Source organism: Populus alba, chromosome 5, assembly GCF_005239225.2.
Source record: "Populus alba chromosome 5, ASM523922v2, whole genome shotgun sequence".
NCBI classification, from domain to species: Eukaryota; Viridiplantae; Streptophyta; class Magnoliopsida; order Malpighiales; family Salicaceae; genus Populus; species Populus alba.
In genome coordinates, this window is record NC_133288.1 from 4,303,990 (window position 1) to 4,322,713 (window position 18,724).

Genomic DNA, 18,724 nt, shown 5'->3' on the forward strand with positions numbered 1-18,724 from the left:
GTGTACTCCAATATTGCAACCGACACCCAGATGAGCTCCAATCCTTCTTCTTTTTTTTTTTTTACTTTTTTTATTGTTAGTTATTTTTGTCAATTTATTTATCATTATTGTATATTTTATTAATATTATTTAAATTAATCGAGCTTATTAAACTTAATCAAGTTAATAACTCCAATCTCAAATTGTTTTTGCTTTTTTTTATAATTGCCATGTGTTGGCTTTGTATATTTTTTTATATTTGAAAAAATTTGAGCACACTTACAAGATAGTACAATTCTAAATTTACCATAATAAAAAGTACAATCTATGAAATGAACTTACCTTAACTAAGTTTTTCGTATGGAAATTTAATTCAGCAGTTAAATTATTAATCGATCCTCGTAACGATTCTCTGAAATTAAAATAAAGAAAAGAGCAAGAATTTCGAAGTTCTGTGCCGTAATAGGAAAAGAACAGAGAAAAGGAGTAAAGAAGGGAAGAAAGAAACGCTGTGCTCACAAATCATTAGGATGATTGCGATTGTCGGCAAGAGCAAACTTCTGTTTTAGTTATTCTTCTTTACCAGGAACTATCTTTTTTGATTTCCAGCCATCACTTCCATCTTTCTTCAATGTTTATACCCAACAAAATGTACAAAAAGAAGATATTTTAGCAAGAAAATATTAATAACAATGATCCCATGCCTTTTTTTTTGCTGTTCCTAAAGGTATTAGAAGCTGAGTCTTCTACCCTAATCTTTGGCTTGCTTGGACTGCAAGCACACTGATCTTCTTTCACTACTAAAAAAAGGGACTATTAGCATCTGATTTTAGCAACGGATAATTCCGTTGCTAAATTCAGCAATGGATTTGCAACGGATTACATATTTATTATTTTTTTAATATTAGTAACAGATTTTAGCAACGGAAAATCCGTTGCTAAAGACAAGATAAAATTTGCAACGGACTATCCGTTGCTGATTGAAAAAATAAATATTTAAATTTTAATATAAAATTAAAATTACATGGACCGTTGATAAGGAATTTTACTTTTACAATCTCAACCGTTAATTAGTGATCCTAAACTTACATACTCTCTCCCCTTCAGAAACGTAAACAGAGCAATAAATAAAAAAACCCAGAAAATGCTAATTAACTTGCAGTGAATTTCTTCATCCCCTTCGTCCCCTGATAGTAACATCCATAACAGTAGAAAAACAATTAACTTAGCACTCTCTCTTCCTCGATCTGATCTTCCTTTGTCCCTAACATTTCTCTTGGAAAAGAGGGCGGCCCGCCCTCACCTTAGGCAGGCATGGGAGACAGAAGGGGGAGGAGAAAGAAGCCACTCTCTCGACGATTAACGGCTTCCTCATCCCGGATCTCATCAAGCTATGCTTTCACCTTGTTCTTTCTCTTTTGGTGAGCCATCAATAGAAGGTGCGGCTAGCTTCACAGAAGAGTAATCCTGAATTGACAATTCTTCTTTCTTGGTTTCCGTTCCCCTGCCACCTTCAATCCGTCCTCTGGGAATGCTAAAGCAAAGGTAAGAAAGGCAATTGGATTGAATAGTGTCAGGTTATGAGCTCCTTCATGAGCAGTAAGAGGGCATTCTAACAAAGCAAAGAGAAGAGCCTAAAGTCAGTCAAGCAGTAACGGGGCGAATGGTTTACCGTAGATCGGCCTTTGCCTTTTTCGGGTATTCCATCTTTTTTTTAGACCTGAAGAGTTCTTATTCTTCAATAGCAGTCCCTTGCCCAGCTGGGTCGAGGTACCATGCCTTCTCCTTGCCAGATGGAGAGGTAATTAATTTTAGGAATTATTTGTTTCTCTGTTGCAATTAAACTTACAGTTAAATTTTAGCAAATGTTCTGTACTGTTGGATGTCCATTTGCCCCATTATTGTATGGACTCTGGTGAGATAAACCATATCATTGTGTTGACTTACCTCTGGTTTTCTTTTGTTTGGTTCAAGGTGGACTCCTCTGATGGTTGCTCGTTCATGGCACAGAAATGAACTTGGGGTGATTCTTACCACACAGCAAGAAAACCAGTCTCAAATATGTCCTTCTCCATATATATCCATTCCCTTTATGAGCATTGTCAAAATTGCCAGGTAAATACAGGTTTTCATATTTTGTTGCAAAGTTTACAGGAATGCATTGACATATGGGCTTGTTCCTTTGAAACCATTTCTTATTGATCATATTTTCGTATTGATCATCACTTTGAAACCATTTCTAATAAACTGGCAGTTCCTGCTTACAGGCAGTATATATACAAAGAATTTTTGTTCCTGCTTATAGGCTTGTTCCTGCTTCCCTAATATAATCCTCCTATTGCCGGTCATGCATAGACAAACAGGTATAATGTTGATTCGCAAGACATGTTATCCGTTAGTCCATAGGGCAATATAGTGGTGGTGTTGAGTTATGTCATGATTTTTTCGATCTTAGCTTCTACTGATTTTTTGTCAAGGAAATGAATTCGAGCTGGGGATCATTGATTGAACGGCTCTGAGATATAGATAGAATGCACAGAGGAGGTGATCCCATGGTGTCTTCTTATCATGAGAAAAGGATATGTACTTAGTAATGCATTAAAGATACTCCAGCCTAAGGATGCTTAGCGTGATGCACAAGAATATAAGCATAGTAAGTGATCCAGTCTTATTAGAAGTAGCAGTAGCCAATGAACATTGGGTCAATGAAAGCAGAAAGCACCAAACAATGAGACCCTTGAAACTTCTGGAGAATGGTTCACCCAAGGAGTTACAAGGTGCCACCATCTTCTTATTTTTTCAATTCATTATAAATTATGGATTTTATTGTTATTTTTTTTAAAATTACTGAATAGATTTATTAAAATCAAAATTTGAATGACATAGCAAGAAATGCTAATTGAAACACTTTTATTAAATCAGAATTTAGAACCACTAATTAATTCATATTGTTTTTATTTTTATGCTTAGCTTCTATCCATGTATGTTTCTTCAATGATATATATGTACCTGTATGAAGAACAAAGGAAACAATTTTGCATTCCTTCTTTATCTTGTTGTTGATATTTCGGTACTCACTAATGCATTTCCAAGAAAGTGATTTTTTTACTTCAGCTTTGCTTAGTAAAAGTACAGAACAACAATGAGAAATAGGAAAAAAGTTCTAATCTATTAATAGTGTGATATTTTGTTGATCCTTGTAGAATTTTAACAATGAAACTGTCCTTGAATTCTATTGAGACAAAATGTAACTTCTGAGGTTCATGATGCTAACATCTCTATGTAGGACTGGATATGTTGAACAAACCTACTAAGAAGCTATTGACTTCTTGATTCCATAACATGTAACTTCTGACTCCTTGGTCTGTTTTAGGTGTTTTGAATAAACGGTTCTACTCTAAGAATTTGAAGGGATAAGTTTCTGCCATAACAGAATTACTGCTGTTATTTTCACTTCCATGTGCTTACTGGCTCTCTGTAATCAATGTTTTCCCACAAACATAGTTTAGTAGAAATCAGGGGACTAGGGTGGCAGGGGATTATACCTTGATGCCTTCAATTATTGTGCCTTTTACACTAAACATTTCTTTGGTATTTAGCAATTATTTTTATGAGATTTTGTGGTTTGTAAGAGTATATACTGTATATGGTGTCTAATTTTTCCCTCTCAATTGAAGGATTGTGCTACTTATACTGGGAGTTCCCGGAGTGATAGGTCTAGGGAGTCGTGGGAGTGAGAGAGATGACCGAGGTAGGGACAGAAAAGGCCATAAAGATGATGCTAGGGATGAAAGCAGGAGGGGAGAGATGGGCACAGCAGTGATCGTGAAGAACGGTATCGTGGAACGGCAGATGGATTCTTTTTATTGTATCTTTTGTTGTTTCTTTTTATTGTATTTCAATTTATTTGTATTAATGCAAGTTTAACTAAATTTTTATAATATGAATATTATTTTTATTCCATTTTTTATTAGTGATACAATTATTTTAATATTAATTTATGTTGGTTATATTCTACAACTTTTAAACTATCCATAAATAATTAATTAAACAAATTAAAATTCATTTTAATAAATAAAAAAAATTAATTTAATAAAAATAATATAGTCAGCAACGGATTTTCCGTTGCTGATTGTAAATAATAATTCAATCAGCAACGGAAAATCCGTTGCTGATACAATATCAGCAACGGATTATCCGTTGCTGATTGTAAATAATTATTCAATCAGCAACGGAAAATCCGTTGCTGATTTTGTCAATCAGCAACGGATTATCCGTTGCTATGAAATCAGCAACGGATAAATCCGTTGCTAAAAAATCAGCAACGACAAATCTGCATCCGATATTTGCCGTTGCTGATTCCGTTGCTAAATTATTTTAGCAACGGATTTTAGTTTTATTTGCAACGGAATGGTCCGTTGCTAATTACTATATTTTTTAGTAGTGTTTGAACAATTGGATCGTAAATCTACTCTCTCAACTTTAACCCTTGCAAGAATCATTAAAGAGGACATGAGATCCAGGTCACAGTGGAAAGAAAACATTACTGTGATCCTAAATATGTTCTCAATCAGCTCTTTCAAAAGACACAGAATCACTTCTTTGTTAGAATCCAAAGCAGATCCTTGAATATATATTCCTAGTTTCATTTACTTGAAATGGAGATTTCCTCTATTCTTTCATGTTTCATGCTTCACTCTCTCTTATAAATTAACTGGATTCACTTCCTTGAAGTTGTTAAGATTTTGAGGTCACCTCGTCTGCTGCAACCTATCCTCTCGAGTGCAAGCTGTGGTTGTACAGTGTACTTCCTGTAAGTATTGAACTTGCATATTAAGTTCTTAGTCAAACTGTTTTTGTAATTAGAGATAAAAACACACCATTTTATTGATTTGTATCATAATTTTGAGAGTTTCTGCTTGTGCACACCCACACAAAGTTATGGCTGCTATTCACTGTAGAGGCAGGGGAGCATGTCGAAAAATTCTCTCTGGAAGTAGAAAGTCAAGCACAATATAACTCACTTAGTTTACCCAGTGAACAAAATTCTGTCACAGTATGTGATGTAAGTTTCAATGATATTTATAGGCTATTTCTCCAAAAGGTATGGACCCTTACAGTGATTTGGCCTTAAGCAAGCCACCCCGCAAATTCAAATCACGGGCGCCTTCAGTATCAAAGGAGAGCTCAAGCGGGGACCATGGTAATTAATTAACCCTCCAAGCTTTAAATCTTGTCTGGTGTTCAATACAAATGATTCAATGTGTTTCATGTTATATCTAATGAGAATGCATTTGATGCTATAACTTGGCTGAGATTAAAGATACGGCATACATTCAGTATCTGCCGCTATACAGGGCTGTTGACAATGGCGACCTAGAGGCTACAATTAAGTTCCTGGAAGAACAACCTGATGGACTGACTGCTAGCCTTTCAGCTGATGGGGATACTGCCCTCCATGTTGCGGTTCTGGCTGGACACAGAGAGATTGTTGTGGAGCTGGTGGACCGGTTAGAGCCGGATGACTTGAAAATCCGAAACAAAAATAATGCCACCGCTCTTAATTATGCTGCCATTGGAGGGATCACAAGGATTGCCGAGGACTTGGTAGCAAAGAATGGAGGTTTACTTAAACTTCCAAACCAGAATGGCCAGATCCCAGTTGTTGTAGCTTCTCTCTATGGGCATAAAGGCATGGTTCGTTATCTGTACAGCGTGAGTCCAAAAGAAGAGCTCAGTCCAGCTACAAACAATAAGAATGGGGTTATGCTTCTCACAACATGTATCATGGACGAACTCTACGGTATAAGAAGAGCTCAGTCCAAAAATAAGATCGGTTGATCATATTTTTGTTTTCTCCATCTTGTTTAGCCGTTGTTCACTTTTCTTGGTTCATTGTTTAATGCCCATGCAGATATTGCCTTGGATCTGCTTCAACATTACCCACGATTGGCTTTGGATCAAGATAGTGACAAAGACACAGCTCTTGATATGCTTGCTCAAAAACCTTCTGCTTTTCCCAGTGGAACTCAACTTGCTTGGTGGCAACAGTGGATATACAACGGTATGCAACTGTTATCACTCAGTTTACAAATAAAACATAATACCATTGAGGATGGTCACCAAAAATCATGATGAACATGACCATTAGGCCAACAAAAACCTGATGGTTTAATGAAAGACAGTTTGGCTCTTCTTTTCACATCCTTCAATGTGGCGTTATCCTGTTGTAGGTATCCGGGTACCTCATCCACTTGCCTCTACCCACAGCCAAGGGGACATTGAGAGGCCGAATAAGGGACCAACTGATCGAAGGAGCATTGTTAAACGAGGTATACCATAAAACATGAGATGTCAATCTGAGATTTAAAAGTTTTCAGTTTCTTATAGTTACTACATTATTTTCCCTTATAAGAGCAGAAATTCCATTTTGATATGTTATATGGACTTCGCAGCATCTGACCAGTTGTTGGTAATGGCTTGGAAGGGATTGAAGATTTTTGGTAAGTAAATTCTGAATAATAGATAACCCAATTATATGCGAAAATAACCTGAACCAAGTTATACTTGCAGTTCCAGCTATCAAGAAAATGTATAACCTGAAGTTGATACATGGCCAAGCACTAGCAGTTCTGTGTTGCCTATGCGAACAAATATCAACTCTGCATAGATCAGAATTCAAAGAAATTGGTGTGTACAAGGCTGTATTCAATGCTGTTAAGCATGGAATTGTTGAATTCATCGTTGAGATTGTTAGACATTATCCTGACGTTATATGGTGCGAGGATGATCTTAACCGGGGCATATTCTTGTATGCAACCCTGCAACGCCAAGAAAAGATATTCAGCCTTATATACAAAATGGGAGCAAAGAAGAACTCAATGGCAACTTCTTGGGACAAGAATTACAACAACATTTTACACCAAGCTGCATTATTAGCACCCTCCTCTCAGCTTGATCGTGTTTCGGGTGCAGCATTACAAATGCAAAGAGAGCTACAATGGTACAAGGTAATCTTACTTCCTATAGTTGATGATTTTCATCAGAATGTACTCCACATATTTCTCAGAAGAGTTTGCTGCACTGCAGGAGGTGGAGAGCATTGTCCAACCCAAGTACAGAGAGATGAAAAATATTAACCATAAAACACCCCAAGCTTTATTCACTGATCAGCACAAGAGATTAGTGGAAGAAGGGGAGAGATGGATGAAGGACACATCCGAGTCTTGCACGGTTGTGGCTGCTCTTATTTCCACCATAATGTTTGCAGCGATCTTTACTGTTCCAGGTGGATACGATCAGTATTCAGGGATTCCTATATACTTGCATAGGAATTCGTTCATGGTCTTCATGGTGTCCGATGCAATGTCATTGTTTGCGTCTACATCCTCGTTGTTGATGTTCTTAGGAATCCTGACATCACGGTACAGAGAGGAAGATTTCCTCAACTCCTTGCCTACGAAAATGATTGTCGGCCTTTCCTGTCTTTTCTTTTCGATAGCAACTATGATGATAACCTTCGGCATTACGCTTTTTATGATGCTTCGCGATCGTTTCCCGTGGATTTCCTTTCCGATTATATTGCTGGCTAGTCTTCCTGTCACGCTTTTCGCTCTGCTACAATTCCCTCTCCTTGTTGAGATTTTCTTCTCAACATACGGACCCGGCATTTTCGACAAGCCCAAGAAGTGGAGTTCTTTTGAGCAGTCTTGAATTCATCTCAAGCCTCTGGTCAATATATATATATATATATATATATATATATATATATATATATATAATATATATATATATATATATAAAGAGCAAGGTAGCTTATGAATTACTAATAGAGATTTTGAGAATGTTATTCATCCTCTCTTGTTGGGATTGAGAGGAGAATCTGTTGTATGTTGATGTTGTCAAGTTTTTTTTATCAAATTATTATCTAAAACTATAATAAAAGGACTTCACTACGTTTTCCATAGGGATTAGGGAGTGAAATTTGATTCTATTTCTCCCTGGTGTCTGGATCTTCTTAGATTTATAGATATTATGCAAAGGTCAGGTGGACTCAATTGAAAAATGTCTGAAACATTTGAGATTTAATTGATAAAATGTATTTTTTTTGGGATTCAATTGTGAATGAACTCATCTAATATTTACCTTCGATTTTTCATGAATATTAATGGACAAGAAAAACTATTTTTTTTTAAAGAAAATTGACTTGTTTTTAAGTTTGATTATTGCGTATTTTCTCAATTTGAATAGCTATATGGAAAATTGAGTTTCTAATCTGTTCTTGGTAAAAAAATCCCAGTAAAACAATTCATGTAATCTATATAATTAAATTAAGCATGAGAAATGCTATCCTTAACATGAATTTAAAAACTTCAGTATAATATCAAGTGAACTAATTTCTGCATCAATAATTTCTCATGCATTTATACTATCAATAAAAATTTTATTGTCAAGATGAGTTAAGGTGTAAATAAATTAACCTGGTTATCCATATTAATAAAAAAAAACTTTATTATGTGAAATTCATGAGTTGTTAAGTAAATTAATTTTACCTTGCTGGGGGATGATTTACCCCACATCCATTTTATTGAATAATATTTTCCTACTATGTTCATATCTTAAATATTATTTAATCTTAGTTGATAAACCCAGTTTTGATAAACCCAGTTTCAGGAATAACTTGGATGGTGAATCAATTATCTCTATTAAAAGGTAGTTTTAGATTTTTTTAAAAAAAAAATTAGAGTTAATTTGTTAGATTTAAACTGAATTTGATCGAGTCACTAAAAATCCAGTTGAATTAATTGAGTTTTGCTATATTAATATATTTTTTTTAATTTAAAACCCAGTATGATTTAGGTTTTAAATCATAGATGTTTTAGATTAATCAATTCCTTTATTAACTATAAATCATTACACTTATCAATTAAAGAAAACATAAATATAATGTAATTCATGAAATTCACAAACACCATCTTAATTAAGTGGAAAATACTTTAGACTTTAATTTCATTTGGATTTAAGACGTATCTCTTTGTGCATATCATATTAATTCAAAGTCTTGAGAACCAATTAGCTGGGATAGCTTGAATTTTCGTTTTGAGACAAATATGATGAATTTCTCTAGTACACATGGGTGTGGGAGCACATTTCGTCCACCAAAAAAAAAAAAAAAACCAACACTGAACATTTTTTTAAATAATGTTTTTTTATCAAAATTTGTGTACTAAATGATATTACATATAATATATCAAAAACTTTTAATCTTGTGGAAATTAGAATTTATCATATTTTAAGGAGCGTAAAAAAGCTACAATGCAATGCATTTGATGATAAATAAATAAAAACTTACAATGTTGTAAAAATATTGGTAAAATTTTTAAATATCTATAGTGTTACCCTTTCCTTGAACTTAACCTATATAGTTTATTAATTTTATTTTGACCTTAAGATAATATTATCTATAATTACATGATTAACATGTGTATTATAGTTTTTAAACTTGACATACGATAAGTTTTGGATCATATAATTAGCAAGTTGATCCAGGTTATTCCAAGTTAAATGAATTTTTTATAAAATCAAAATGATATTCTTGATTGATTGATTAAGTCAACAAGCTTCCTTACTTAAGAATATGTCAATTAGTTATTAATTATTTTTTGAATAAATTTTGGTTATTTAGTTATTATTAGCTCTTGATGTCCTATCTCTAACTCTATGAATTAGAAATAATTGTTAATTTCTATTTAAACTCCTTTGTTGTCTTTAATAAAGCAAGTTTATTTCAGGTAAATTAATGTGGTCTATTCTTGCCCTATATAGAATTTTATATTTGTTAAACAAATTCATAGCTTTGATTAGTACCTCATATTGGTATCAAAGCAAGGTTATTATTGCAACAAACAAGGAAAGAATCAAGAATTTAAAGGATAGACTTGGAAATTGATCATCACATCAATTTGAAAGAAAGAATCGAGCCCATTAATAATAGACTATGTTTATTTTTAAAATATTGAAATTGAAAAACAAGTTCTTGAAATCTATCACTAGTCATTTTACTTTTTTTGTTTTATTAGTGATAGGCACCCGCACAACCAATATTTATACAGCAAAAAAGAAATCTAAATTAACCCTATATATAAAATTTTGACCTCCTAAGAACTAAACTCTATCAGAATAATTTTTTTTTTTTTTTTAAAATTTATTTTTAACATCAACAATTTATATATCAAAATATTAAGAAACACCAAAAAAATATTAATTTAAAGCAAAAAAAAATATATTTTTTTAAATTTTTCAAAAAATCTTTTAGAAAGCAAATATAAACATAGCATTAAGTGTTTGAGGATGGTGTAGCTATTGTTTTTTTTTTTTTAAATATACTTTTTAAAACAAGATATTAGAGGATGGAAATAAAAAAAAATGTTTTTCAATGTGCTTTTCAATCATAAATATATTAAAATAATTTATTATTATAATTTTTTAAAAAATTATTTTAATAATAACATATTAAAATAATTTAAAAATATAAAAAAATAATTTTTTTAAAAATATAAATTTTATAAAACACAATTTTAAACGTGTTCCGAGATAGGTTTGTAAAAATAAATAAAGGCCACTCTTATCTTTTAATTATCAAACGGCTATAAAATCCAAAACCCCGTAACGGCCGTTGCATCAAATTCCGTGCACTCACCCGGCGCACGTTAGCATCTCTCGCCATTACCCGCGACTGGGAAAAAAATAAAAAGACCTCCTGATATCTCTCTCTCTCTGTAGTGCAACAAACAAACACCAAATTCATTCTCAGAAAAAAAAAAAAAAAAAAACACCAAATTAGCTTCGAGAATTCCAATTCTACCCTCCGCTCACCTCCCAATTTACCAATGCCTCCAACCTCCACCACTACGGCGGCGGCTAGGCGCCAAATCAGCTCTCGCCGCCGCACATCGGCACCTCGGAGGGGGTCACCGCCTCCGTCACCGCCGCCGAAGAGGATGAAGCTGTTGACGGAGATACTGCAGAAGGCGGCGTATGCGGTGGTGGAGAGGGAGGACTACGGCGATGTCAGCTGCGAACAATGCCGCTCCGGGGAACGATCGGAGGAGCTGTTGTTATGTGATAAATGTGATAAAGGATATCACATGAAGTGCTTGAGACCGATTGTTGTTAGGGTTCCGATTGGCTCGTGGATTTGCAACCAGTGCTCTGGAGATGGCCAGAGACGTGTAAGAAGTAGGGGAATTTGATTTTTGCTTTTGAATTTTTTTATTTTTGTGATTGTAGTGTCGTTTTGAGAATACCAAATGTGCGTTTTGATTGGTTTGATTTTTGTGTGCTAGGGTTATCGCAGAGGAAGATAATCGATTTTTTTAGGATTCAGAAGTGTAAGAAGGATGATATTAAAATGAAATGCAGGTCCCTACAAGGTGAATTCTTTATTTATCCTTCTAAGTGCTAGATTGTTTTATTTATTTATTCATTTAATTTGTGTGTTTTTGTGATTCATGGAATTTTTTAATTTTTTTTTTTGGATTGTTATTGAACTTGTTTCAGGATTTGCAAGCAAAAAATTATACTAAAAGTTAAAAAATTACCGGGTTCAAATCTTTTAATAATAATAAAGAATGAGAGTAGGGGTATCATAGGTGTGTAGTTAAATGGTAGTTTTTACTGGAAAGCATTGGGAGAGGGTAGGACTCGGGTGGGATTGTGCCCTTCCTGCCCACATAACTCAAAGTAAGATAAATTTTTTTAACTTTAACTAGAACTAATAGCAAGGACTAGATGGCTCACAAACAATAAAATTTAAGAAAGAAGGGAAAAAAGAAGTGAAAAAAAATTTATATTTTTTTCAACTTTTACTAGAACTAATAGCAAGGACAGTAGAAGATGACTCACAAACAATAAAATTTAGAAAGAGGGAAAGAAAGAGAGAATAAAGATGAACTTTGAGATAAAATGAAAAAAAAGTGAAAAAATTTCAAATCTCTTAATAATAATAATAAAGAATGAGAGCCGGGGGGGGGGGGTATCATAGGCGTGCAGCTAAATGGTACTCTTTACATAGCAAGGACTAATGACTCACAAACAATAAAATTATGGTTGTCCAGGGAAGCTAGAAATGGTCTAGAATACTTGAAACATAGAAGGCTTCAGCGAATGAAATCAGAAAGTGTAGGAAAGAAAGAGAGAATAAAGAAGAACTTTGAGATAAAATTAAAAAAAGAAGTGAAAAACAAAAAGAAAGAAAAAATGGATATTATTTTTGTCTTGGATCTAGCTCATAGGAAGTTCTGGAAATACTACTGCTAGAACATTTATGAATTTCAATACCTATCACAAAGCGTGGCAAGGGGCTCAATGCCTTGCAATTTAGAGCGAAGTTGATTCTTTTATTTTGCACCATGGGGTTTTTGCTAAATGTTGATCATTGCCGGATGTAGAGATATTTAAGTTAGATCAAATGTAGAAACCTTTTGAGGCATTTCACATCTTAAAAGAAGATTCCAACAAACGTGATTGACCTCTGGTATGGTTTGTGATAATCCCTGTTATTTTGAGTAAGATAGTTATTGCTCTTCTTTTTCCTGATTTTACATTTAATCTAATCATAAATGGAATCAATGTTAAGATCTCATGTCCACTAAACAAATTTTGCTCAGTTGGCTTGCACACTTGTGTTGCATTTGACATGGATTAATGTATTTGGTAATGTGGTGAAGAGTGTTTTTGTAAAAGTATTTTTCAATTGAAAACACATCAAAATGATTTTTTTCAGTTTTTATTTTTTATAACAACATATCAAAATCATCAAAAAGCACATAAAAAAAATCAATTTGATGCTTTTTCAAGCTAAATTTTTTTGAAAAGTACTTTGAAAAGCAGGCTGAACCGCATTACCAAACAGAGCATGCACATGTGAGTAAACTGTTTTGGGAGTATTTGTCAAGGGCATAAATGCTAAGAACACAAAAAGATGGGTAATCTAATCTACCCAATATTTCAGCAGAACAGTCCTGATACGTTTAGAACCAAGAAAGTAGTCCTTAGAAGGTATATTAAATGGGTGGTATCAAAGGACTGGAGTTTCACTGTATTATAAACTGTTTTGACCATGCTATCACTATTAACAACACAGTCTAATATATAACTAAAACCTCAGTGACTTAGAAAATACTTAACTAAATTTGTTAAAAGTTTTAAATATTTTCAGTTTGGTTATCTATTCTATGTCTTGTAAAAATGGTCCAAAATTTGGTTCTTTTTATGGCCCAGAATATGTTGAAGTAAAAGAAATCATTCGGTAATAATTGTGAGCATTATCTAATTTTCTTTCTCATTACCAGGAACCATATGCTAAGGGTAAAAATTTAAATAAACACATTGAGTTCAAAACTGGTAGAAAGGAAAAATGAACTGCGTTTAATCTACTATTCTTAAACAACCTAAAAGATGGACAGTTAAGGGATAGAGGATATAGACATAAAAGATTTGAAAATGATGTGGCACAGCAACAATGGCAATGATGGTGGAAAGTATGAGGATAATAGCTTTAACTTTTGTTAATCAAGCCCTCTTCTTAATCTCTTAACAGAATAATACTAAATAGGGTTAACTGAGGAATAGATTTTATTGAAGGAAAATGATAAATTCCTTCTTAAATCAGCATTTGAATCCATGTCCTCCATGACCTAGGCTTAGAATGGTCAGCAAGCAACCTAATCAAGTCCTGGATGCATCCATTTGACATTCACTTTGTAGAACAAGCAAATTGCTGCTTTACATGTAGAATCACATGGGCCAGGGAAGATTGCGCTTTATTGTCGACACATGTTGAGAAATTCATCTCATAATCAACAAAATTATGCCTCATCACTATGTTTTGCATATTAGGATACTACATAAATCATTTCACACAATTACATTTTATTTGCATCAAGCATTTGCCCATGCATGTTCAAAATTAGTGGGATCAACGTTTGGAGTGTGATCATTGATGGTATGTTATGTGATTACACAAACATACTAAGGTGTTATTTGGTAACAAAGAATGGAATGATGAGAATGAGAATGAAAGTTTTATTCCTACTTCATAGGTATTTTGTTAAAAGGAATGAAATGAGAATATAAATGGAGAATGGGAATGGGAATGGGAATGGGAATGAAAATTAAATATAGTTGCATTTCTATGAGGGAGGTAGAAATAAAAACAAGGAACAAGAATGAATTTTCTTCTTAAGAAAGATATAATATTTCTTTTCATTAGTTGCATTTCTATGAGGGAGGTAGAAATAAAAACAAGGAACAAGAATGAATTTTCTTCTTAAGAAAGATATAATATTTCTTTTCATTATATATCAATTACTTCTACCATCATCACTACCTCATTAACTATCGTTGTTGTCATCATTGGTGGTGGTGATGACTTTTTTTTACAAAAAATATTATTATTATTATTATTATTATTATTACACCATCACTCTTTCACCACCTTCACCACTTTTCTTCCACCGCCACCTCCAATTGTGGTGGCATTAATTTTTTTAAAAATAGATAATTGTTATTATTACACTATAATTATAACCACCACCACCGCAATCATCTTTATTACTTTTAGTACCATGATAGTTGATGAAATCATTCTTTCAATCATTATTCACTTTTATCTTAAAAATAAGGCATTAAAAATTTTAAATTTCATTTCAACTTCTTGTTACTATTCCAAATACAGTATTAGAATTAAAATGTCATTCCAATTCTTTAGTTTTCGTTCCAATTTCTCCATTTTGGATCTTTCATTCCTGATAACCAAATGACACCTGAATTTGTGTATTTATCACATCTTTTTTGGACTTTGATTATGATTGCATATTCATCACCATTTATGACATAGTTTATTAAAAAAGGATTATAGTACTTAGCTACCCAAAAACATTTATTCTGCATTTACTAGCAGGTACTGCAACGTAATAGAAAGGCAAAATCATTGTTTCTTTCCATTCCCTTATATTCAGCTAAACATTAGGTATGAATCGATGTAGTGTTGACTCCCATAATAAAGCATCACTCTTATGAATTATGTTATATTCTCAAAACCTTTCTTTAAGACTAAGTTTTCTTGAAAATTGAATCCACTCTGGTAAATGTACTGTATGTTTTACCATATAAGCATCAAAAATTTCTAAAATTCTTACTAATAATTCCTTGTATCTTTGTAAAATGAAAAGGAAAAAGCATAAAAGTTAAACGTTGTAATAAAGGAAGTTGCTGTTTTGTCAATGTATTTTGTTGTTTGCTTTAAATTATTCTCTTAATTGCATTGACTTTCATGGAACAAATAGTTTGGGGCCTTGTCTAACCTATTTCTGCCTTTTGGTTTCCATGAATGATATTATTGCCTTGTTTTTTTTGCTGCATGCACCTTTGAAAACACAATTTTCTATTACTGCTCTTTTTGTGCTTTTTTATTGCACATAAACATTTAGTTAAGAATGCTAGTGCTAATGCATCAACTAGTTGAATTCGATTTGGTGATGTAAAGTTGATGTTTTCATTCTTTTCTCTCGAGTTGTTTTCAAGACTCTAGGAAGCGCCGGAGACGTTCATTGGTGTATCAAAAGAAAAGAAGGAGACTGTTGCCATTTATTCCATCAGCAGATCCCGCCCAAAGGCTGAAACAAATGGGCACCCTTGCTTCTGCGTTAACAGCATTGCACATGGAATTTAGTGATGATTTAACCTACTTGCCTGGCATGGCTCCTCATTCAGCCAATCAGGCCAAGTTTGAGCAGGGTGGCATGCAGGTCTGAATTTAAAATTTTCTTTTTTATCCTTATTTTTTCTCCAGACCTTTTATTGTCTTGTATTGCATGTTGGTTGCTTTATCTGGTACTTCTATTAGGTTCTTTCCAAGGAGGACATAGAGACATTGGAACAGTGCAGAGCTATGTGCAAAAGGGGCGAATGCCCTCCTCTTTTAGTTGTTTTTGATTCATGTGAAGGGTACTTGCATCTTGAACAGATTTATTGAGGTAGCAACTATATTTTGGTTACTGCATATTTGAGGAGGTTCAACTCTATTCTTCTATGCAGATATACAGTTGAGGCAGATGACCAGATAAAGGATTTGACCATCATAGCAGAATACTCAGGTGATGTGGATTACATCAAAAACCGAGAACATGATGATTGTGATAGCATGATGACCCTTCTTTTGGCAAGAGACCCATCCAAAAGCCTTGTCATTTGCCCTGATAAACGTGGAAATATTGCTCGCTTTATCAATGGCATTAACAATCATACCTCGTAAGCTCGCTTAACCCATTGCTTCTCCTATTATGATATATATTGAAGCAAAATATGACCAGTTTATTCTTAAACCTTTTTATTGCTATGTCTTCTGCTCTATACGACACATGTTGCCCTTCCACATATCCTATGTGACTTCACATATAAAATTCTACTTTTTCTGTGAAAATTGTATCCGAATTAGAAATTATCAGCCCATCCTCTGTTAAGCTTAAAGTTATATCCAATTCTGTGCAGGGATGGTAAGAAGAAGCAGAATTGTAAATGTGTGAGATACAGTGTAAATGGGGAATGCCGGGTCATTTTGGTTGCTACTCGTGATATTGCTAAAGGGGAGAAGCTATACTATGATTATAATGGATATGAGCATGAATACCCCACTCAACATTTTGTTTGAGAAAACTTATAGATATCTAACAATCCTACGGAACTGGGATGCAATTTTGGATCCAGCTAGATCCTTTCTCATCCGGCGTTTTATTTCAGGGTTTACTCATTGCTATTGCAGAGTCAAAAAGCATTTCTTCTAATGTATCCATGGGCTATTTAGTAATTTATGATGTAGAGCTGGCCTTTTCTGAGACCATGACATAAATAGAGCAGGAGAGAAACTTTCCTTAGAATTTAGCCTAGGAATATTTTGAAGGAAAATTTTTTGTAATACAGATTTCAATGGAATATTGTAATTCTCATTCCTTGGCATCCTCTGCGTTAATAATCTGTTGGTCTTTTACAAAGTATTTCCATTTAAAAATATCCATTCGAGCTTTTTTTTAAATTGTTTCCCCCTCTACATTTCACTAACTAAATTTTTTTAAATGCAATTTTGTATTTTCACCTTTGTTATGATTTTCTGGTTCATAATTTGTAGGAAAGCAAGTATTGCTATCAGTTGCTTTACATATTGATGCTGTATTTTCTGTCAGCCCCATTTGTGATTCAATTTGATCCATCATGTTGGACTAGAACGCTGGAATGAATGCTTTATTGCAGAGGCTTTCATGGTGTATCTAATCAACTCTGGTTCAATATATGCTGCAGCTTATCATGAAACTTCACTGACATATCTTTCTGTATTCTCTTCAGTTTTTACATTCTGACTTCTCAATTGTGAATTTTGAGATATTCCATTTATCCATGGATAATTCAAAGGGATTCTTCAAAGCTGCTGATAAGAGTTAACTGGGACATGAGATGTGCTGTGCTTCTTTGGATGCTTGTTGCTGGTTGTCTCATGTTGGCCTCCTATTCCTATGCATACAAAATTTATGTTTATTTTGAAAGATTTATTAAGCTGCTGGGTCCAGTGCCTATACACCAAGGCTGTCCAAGATCTTGATGTGAATGCCCTCGATTGTTTCGTAATGCATGCATTATAGAGGCTGTTTCTTGGAATCACAAGGCTTGAGATTCAAGTTTCGAGAGCAGCCAATTCATTTGGCATAACTGAAAGGGTTGTACAATCTCCAAATTCTCATTCAAATTCATTTATGTGGATTCGTGGAAATTTTGGTTTCACTTATATTTATACCTCCTCATCACAATGCACGTGTGATGATTTTCAGGTTTGACAAGATGGTTTGCTTCTTTCAAGTTGCTGTTGTTGATGTTTCATCTAAACGGACAGTGAGAATCCTTATGGACAGCATCACCGCTCTAGTTGCTTCCCTTTGTTTTAGGAGGTATGAATTCTGTCAGCTGGAAATTTCATCAGATGAAAAAATCTTCACAAATTTTGAAATCTTCAAGCCGAGGTGCTCCCCTTCTCTTTTGTAAAATATATTTGTGAATTTGAAAAAAATACAGAAGAAAAAGATAAATAAATCTCCCATCAAATTTATAGTATAAATTCTGAAATTTGTTTTGAAAATCCATACCGAGTTTTTCCAACTTGGAATATGTAAACTGATAAGCAAATAGGCTATAGGATGCTCTGGCATCCATGACCTTGGCCATGTTATTCTCCCCTGATGCTGCTTTATTCTTTGACATAAAGAGTTCCGATTTCATTAAATTTTGAATTAGATGGCATCTTTCTTTTCAGGGTTCTACATGCTTGAGAGTCAGGTTCAAGTTGTGCATCTAAAGCTGCGTTTCAATTATTTGATTTGCAGCTCAGCATTGAATAGAAAGATCATTCCCAGCTGCTGATCTTAGGTATCGGACAATTACAGGTGACTGAAACTAGATATCGAATGACTAAGACAGTTTTGATGCAGGTGAAATATAGCAAGCTCATCTGTTAAGCTTTCAAACTGTGCATATCACGGTCTGTACAGAATGTCAAGCTTGTGTAACGTTTCTTTTACCAGAATTCTTGTTCGTCTAACTGATTAAGTGAACTTTATGTTCAATTATTTGTCAGATACTTCGCACTCTATTAAAAGTTTATGCAATGAAATTAAATAATGTAATCCTCTTCCCCTACCAA

The 18,724-nt window shown here is 33.7% G+C and overlaps 2 protein-coding genes and 1 long non-coding RNA gene across 12 annotated transcripts; all 3 read left to right on the forward strand.

The window, feature by feature from the left end:
• The first annotated feature begins 1,078 nt into the window (after positions 1 to 1,078).
• LOC118032102 (uncharacterized) lies at positions 1,079 to 3,942 on the forward strand. Of its 2 annotated transcripts, XR_004684613.2 has the most exons (5): positions 1,080 to 1,780; positions 1,954 to 2,094; positions 2,247 to 2,342; positions 2,457 to 2,756; positions 3,657 to 3,942. It is a non-coding gene; the product is annotated as an uncharacterized lncRNA (long non-coding RNA). The 2 variants fall into 2 exon arrangements; XR_012169858.1 differs by having other exon boundaries at positions 1,079 to 1,780; positions 1,954 to 2,756.
• Positions 3,943 to 4,431: 489 nt separating this feature from the next.
• Positions 4,432 to 7,731, forward strand: LOC118032119 (uncharacterized). 2 transcript variants are annotated; one of them, XM_035036733.2, is made up of 8 exons: positions 4,432 to 4,792; positions 5,068 to 5,182; positions 5,303 to 5,782; positions 5,894 to 6,043; positions 6,213 to 6,311; positions 6,435 to 6,482; positions 6,553 to 6,989; positions 7,069 to 7,731. In XM_035036733.2, the coding sequence occupies exons 2-8, from the start codon at positions 5,086 to 5,088 to the stop codon at positions 7,690 to 7,692; spliced, it is 1,935 nt and encodes a 644-aa protein (XP_034892624.1). In that variant the 5' UTR covers positions 4,432 to 4,792; positions 5,068 to 5,085; the 3' UTR covers positions 7,693 to 7,731. The 2 variants fall into 2 exon arrangements, with proteins under 2 accessions (XP_034892624.1, XP_073265391.1); XM_073409290.1 differs by having other exon boundaries at positions 5,084 to 5,182.
• A 2,902-nt stretch (positions 7,732 to 10,633) lies between these two features.
• Positions 10,634 to 18,724, forward strand: LOC118032130 (probable Histone-lysine N-methyltransferase ATXR5). 8 transcript variants are annotated; one of them, XM_035036746.2, is made up of 8 exons: positions 10,635 to 11,217; positions 11,325 to 11,411; positions 15,565 to 15,788; positions 15,887 to 15,987; positions 16,078 to 16,290; positions 16,531 to 17,747; positions 17,859 to 17,975; positions 18,338 to 18,724. In XM_035036746.2, the coding sequence occupies exons 1-6, from the start codon at positions 10,869 to 10,871 to the stop codon at positions 16,688 to 16,690; spliced, it is 1,134 nt and encodes a 377-aa protein (XP_034892637.1). In that variant the 5' UTR covers positions 10,635 to 10,868; the 3' UTR covers positions 16,691 to 17,747; positions 17,859 to 17,975; positions 18,338 to 18,724. The 8 variants fall into 8 exon arrangements, with proteins under 8 accessions (XP_034892667.1, XP_034892658.1, XP_034892637.1 ...); XM_035036760.2 differs by having other exon boundaries at positions 18,408 to 18,724; XM_035036776.2 differs by having other exon boundaries at positions 10,634 to 11,217; positions 17,380 to 17,975.

Excerpts from the sequence above, each read along its gene's own strand:
- LOC118032119 (XM_035036733.2), top strand. The coding sequence starts at position 5,086 with ATGGACCCTTACAGTGATTTGGCCTTAAGCAAGCCACCCCGCAAATTC. Across the intron at positions 6,312-6,434 it reads AAGGAGCATTGTTAAACGAG|CATCTGACCAGTTGTTGGTA; the intron begins GTATACCATAAA and ends TGGACTTCGCAG. Across the intron at positions 6,990-7,068 it reads GAGAGCTACAATGGTACAAG|GAGGTGGAGAGCATTGTCCA; the intron begins GTAATCTTACTT and ends GCTGCACTGCAG.
- LOC118032130 (XM_035036750.2), top strand. The coding sequence starts at position 10,869 with ATGCCTCCAACCTCCACCACTACGGCGGCGGCTAGGCGCCAAATCAGC. Across the intron at positions 11,412-15,564 it reads GAAATGCAGGTCCCTACAAG|ACTCTAGGAAGCGCCGGAGA; the intron begins GTGAATTCTTTA and ends GTTGTTTTCAAG. Across the intron at positions 15,789-15,886 it reads TTGAGCAGGGTGGCATGCAG|GTTCTTTCCAAGGAGGACAT; the intron begins GTCTGAATTTAA and ends TACTTCTATTAG.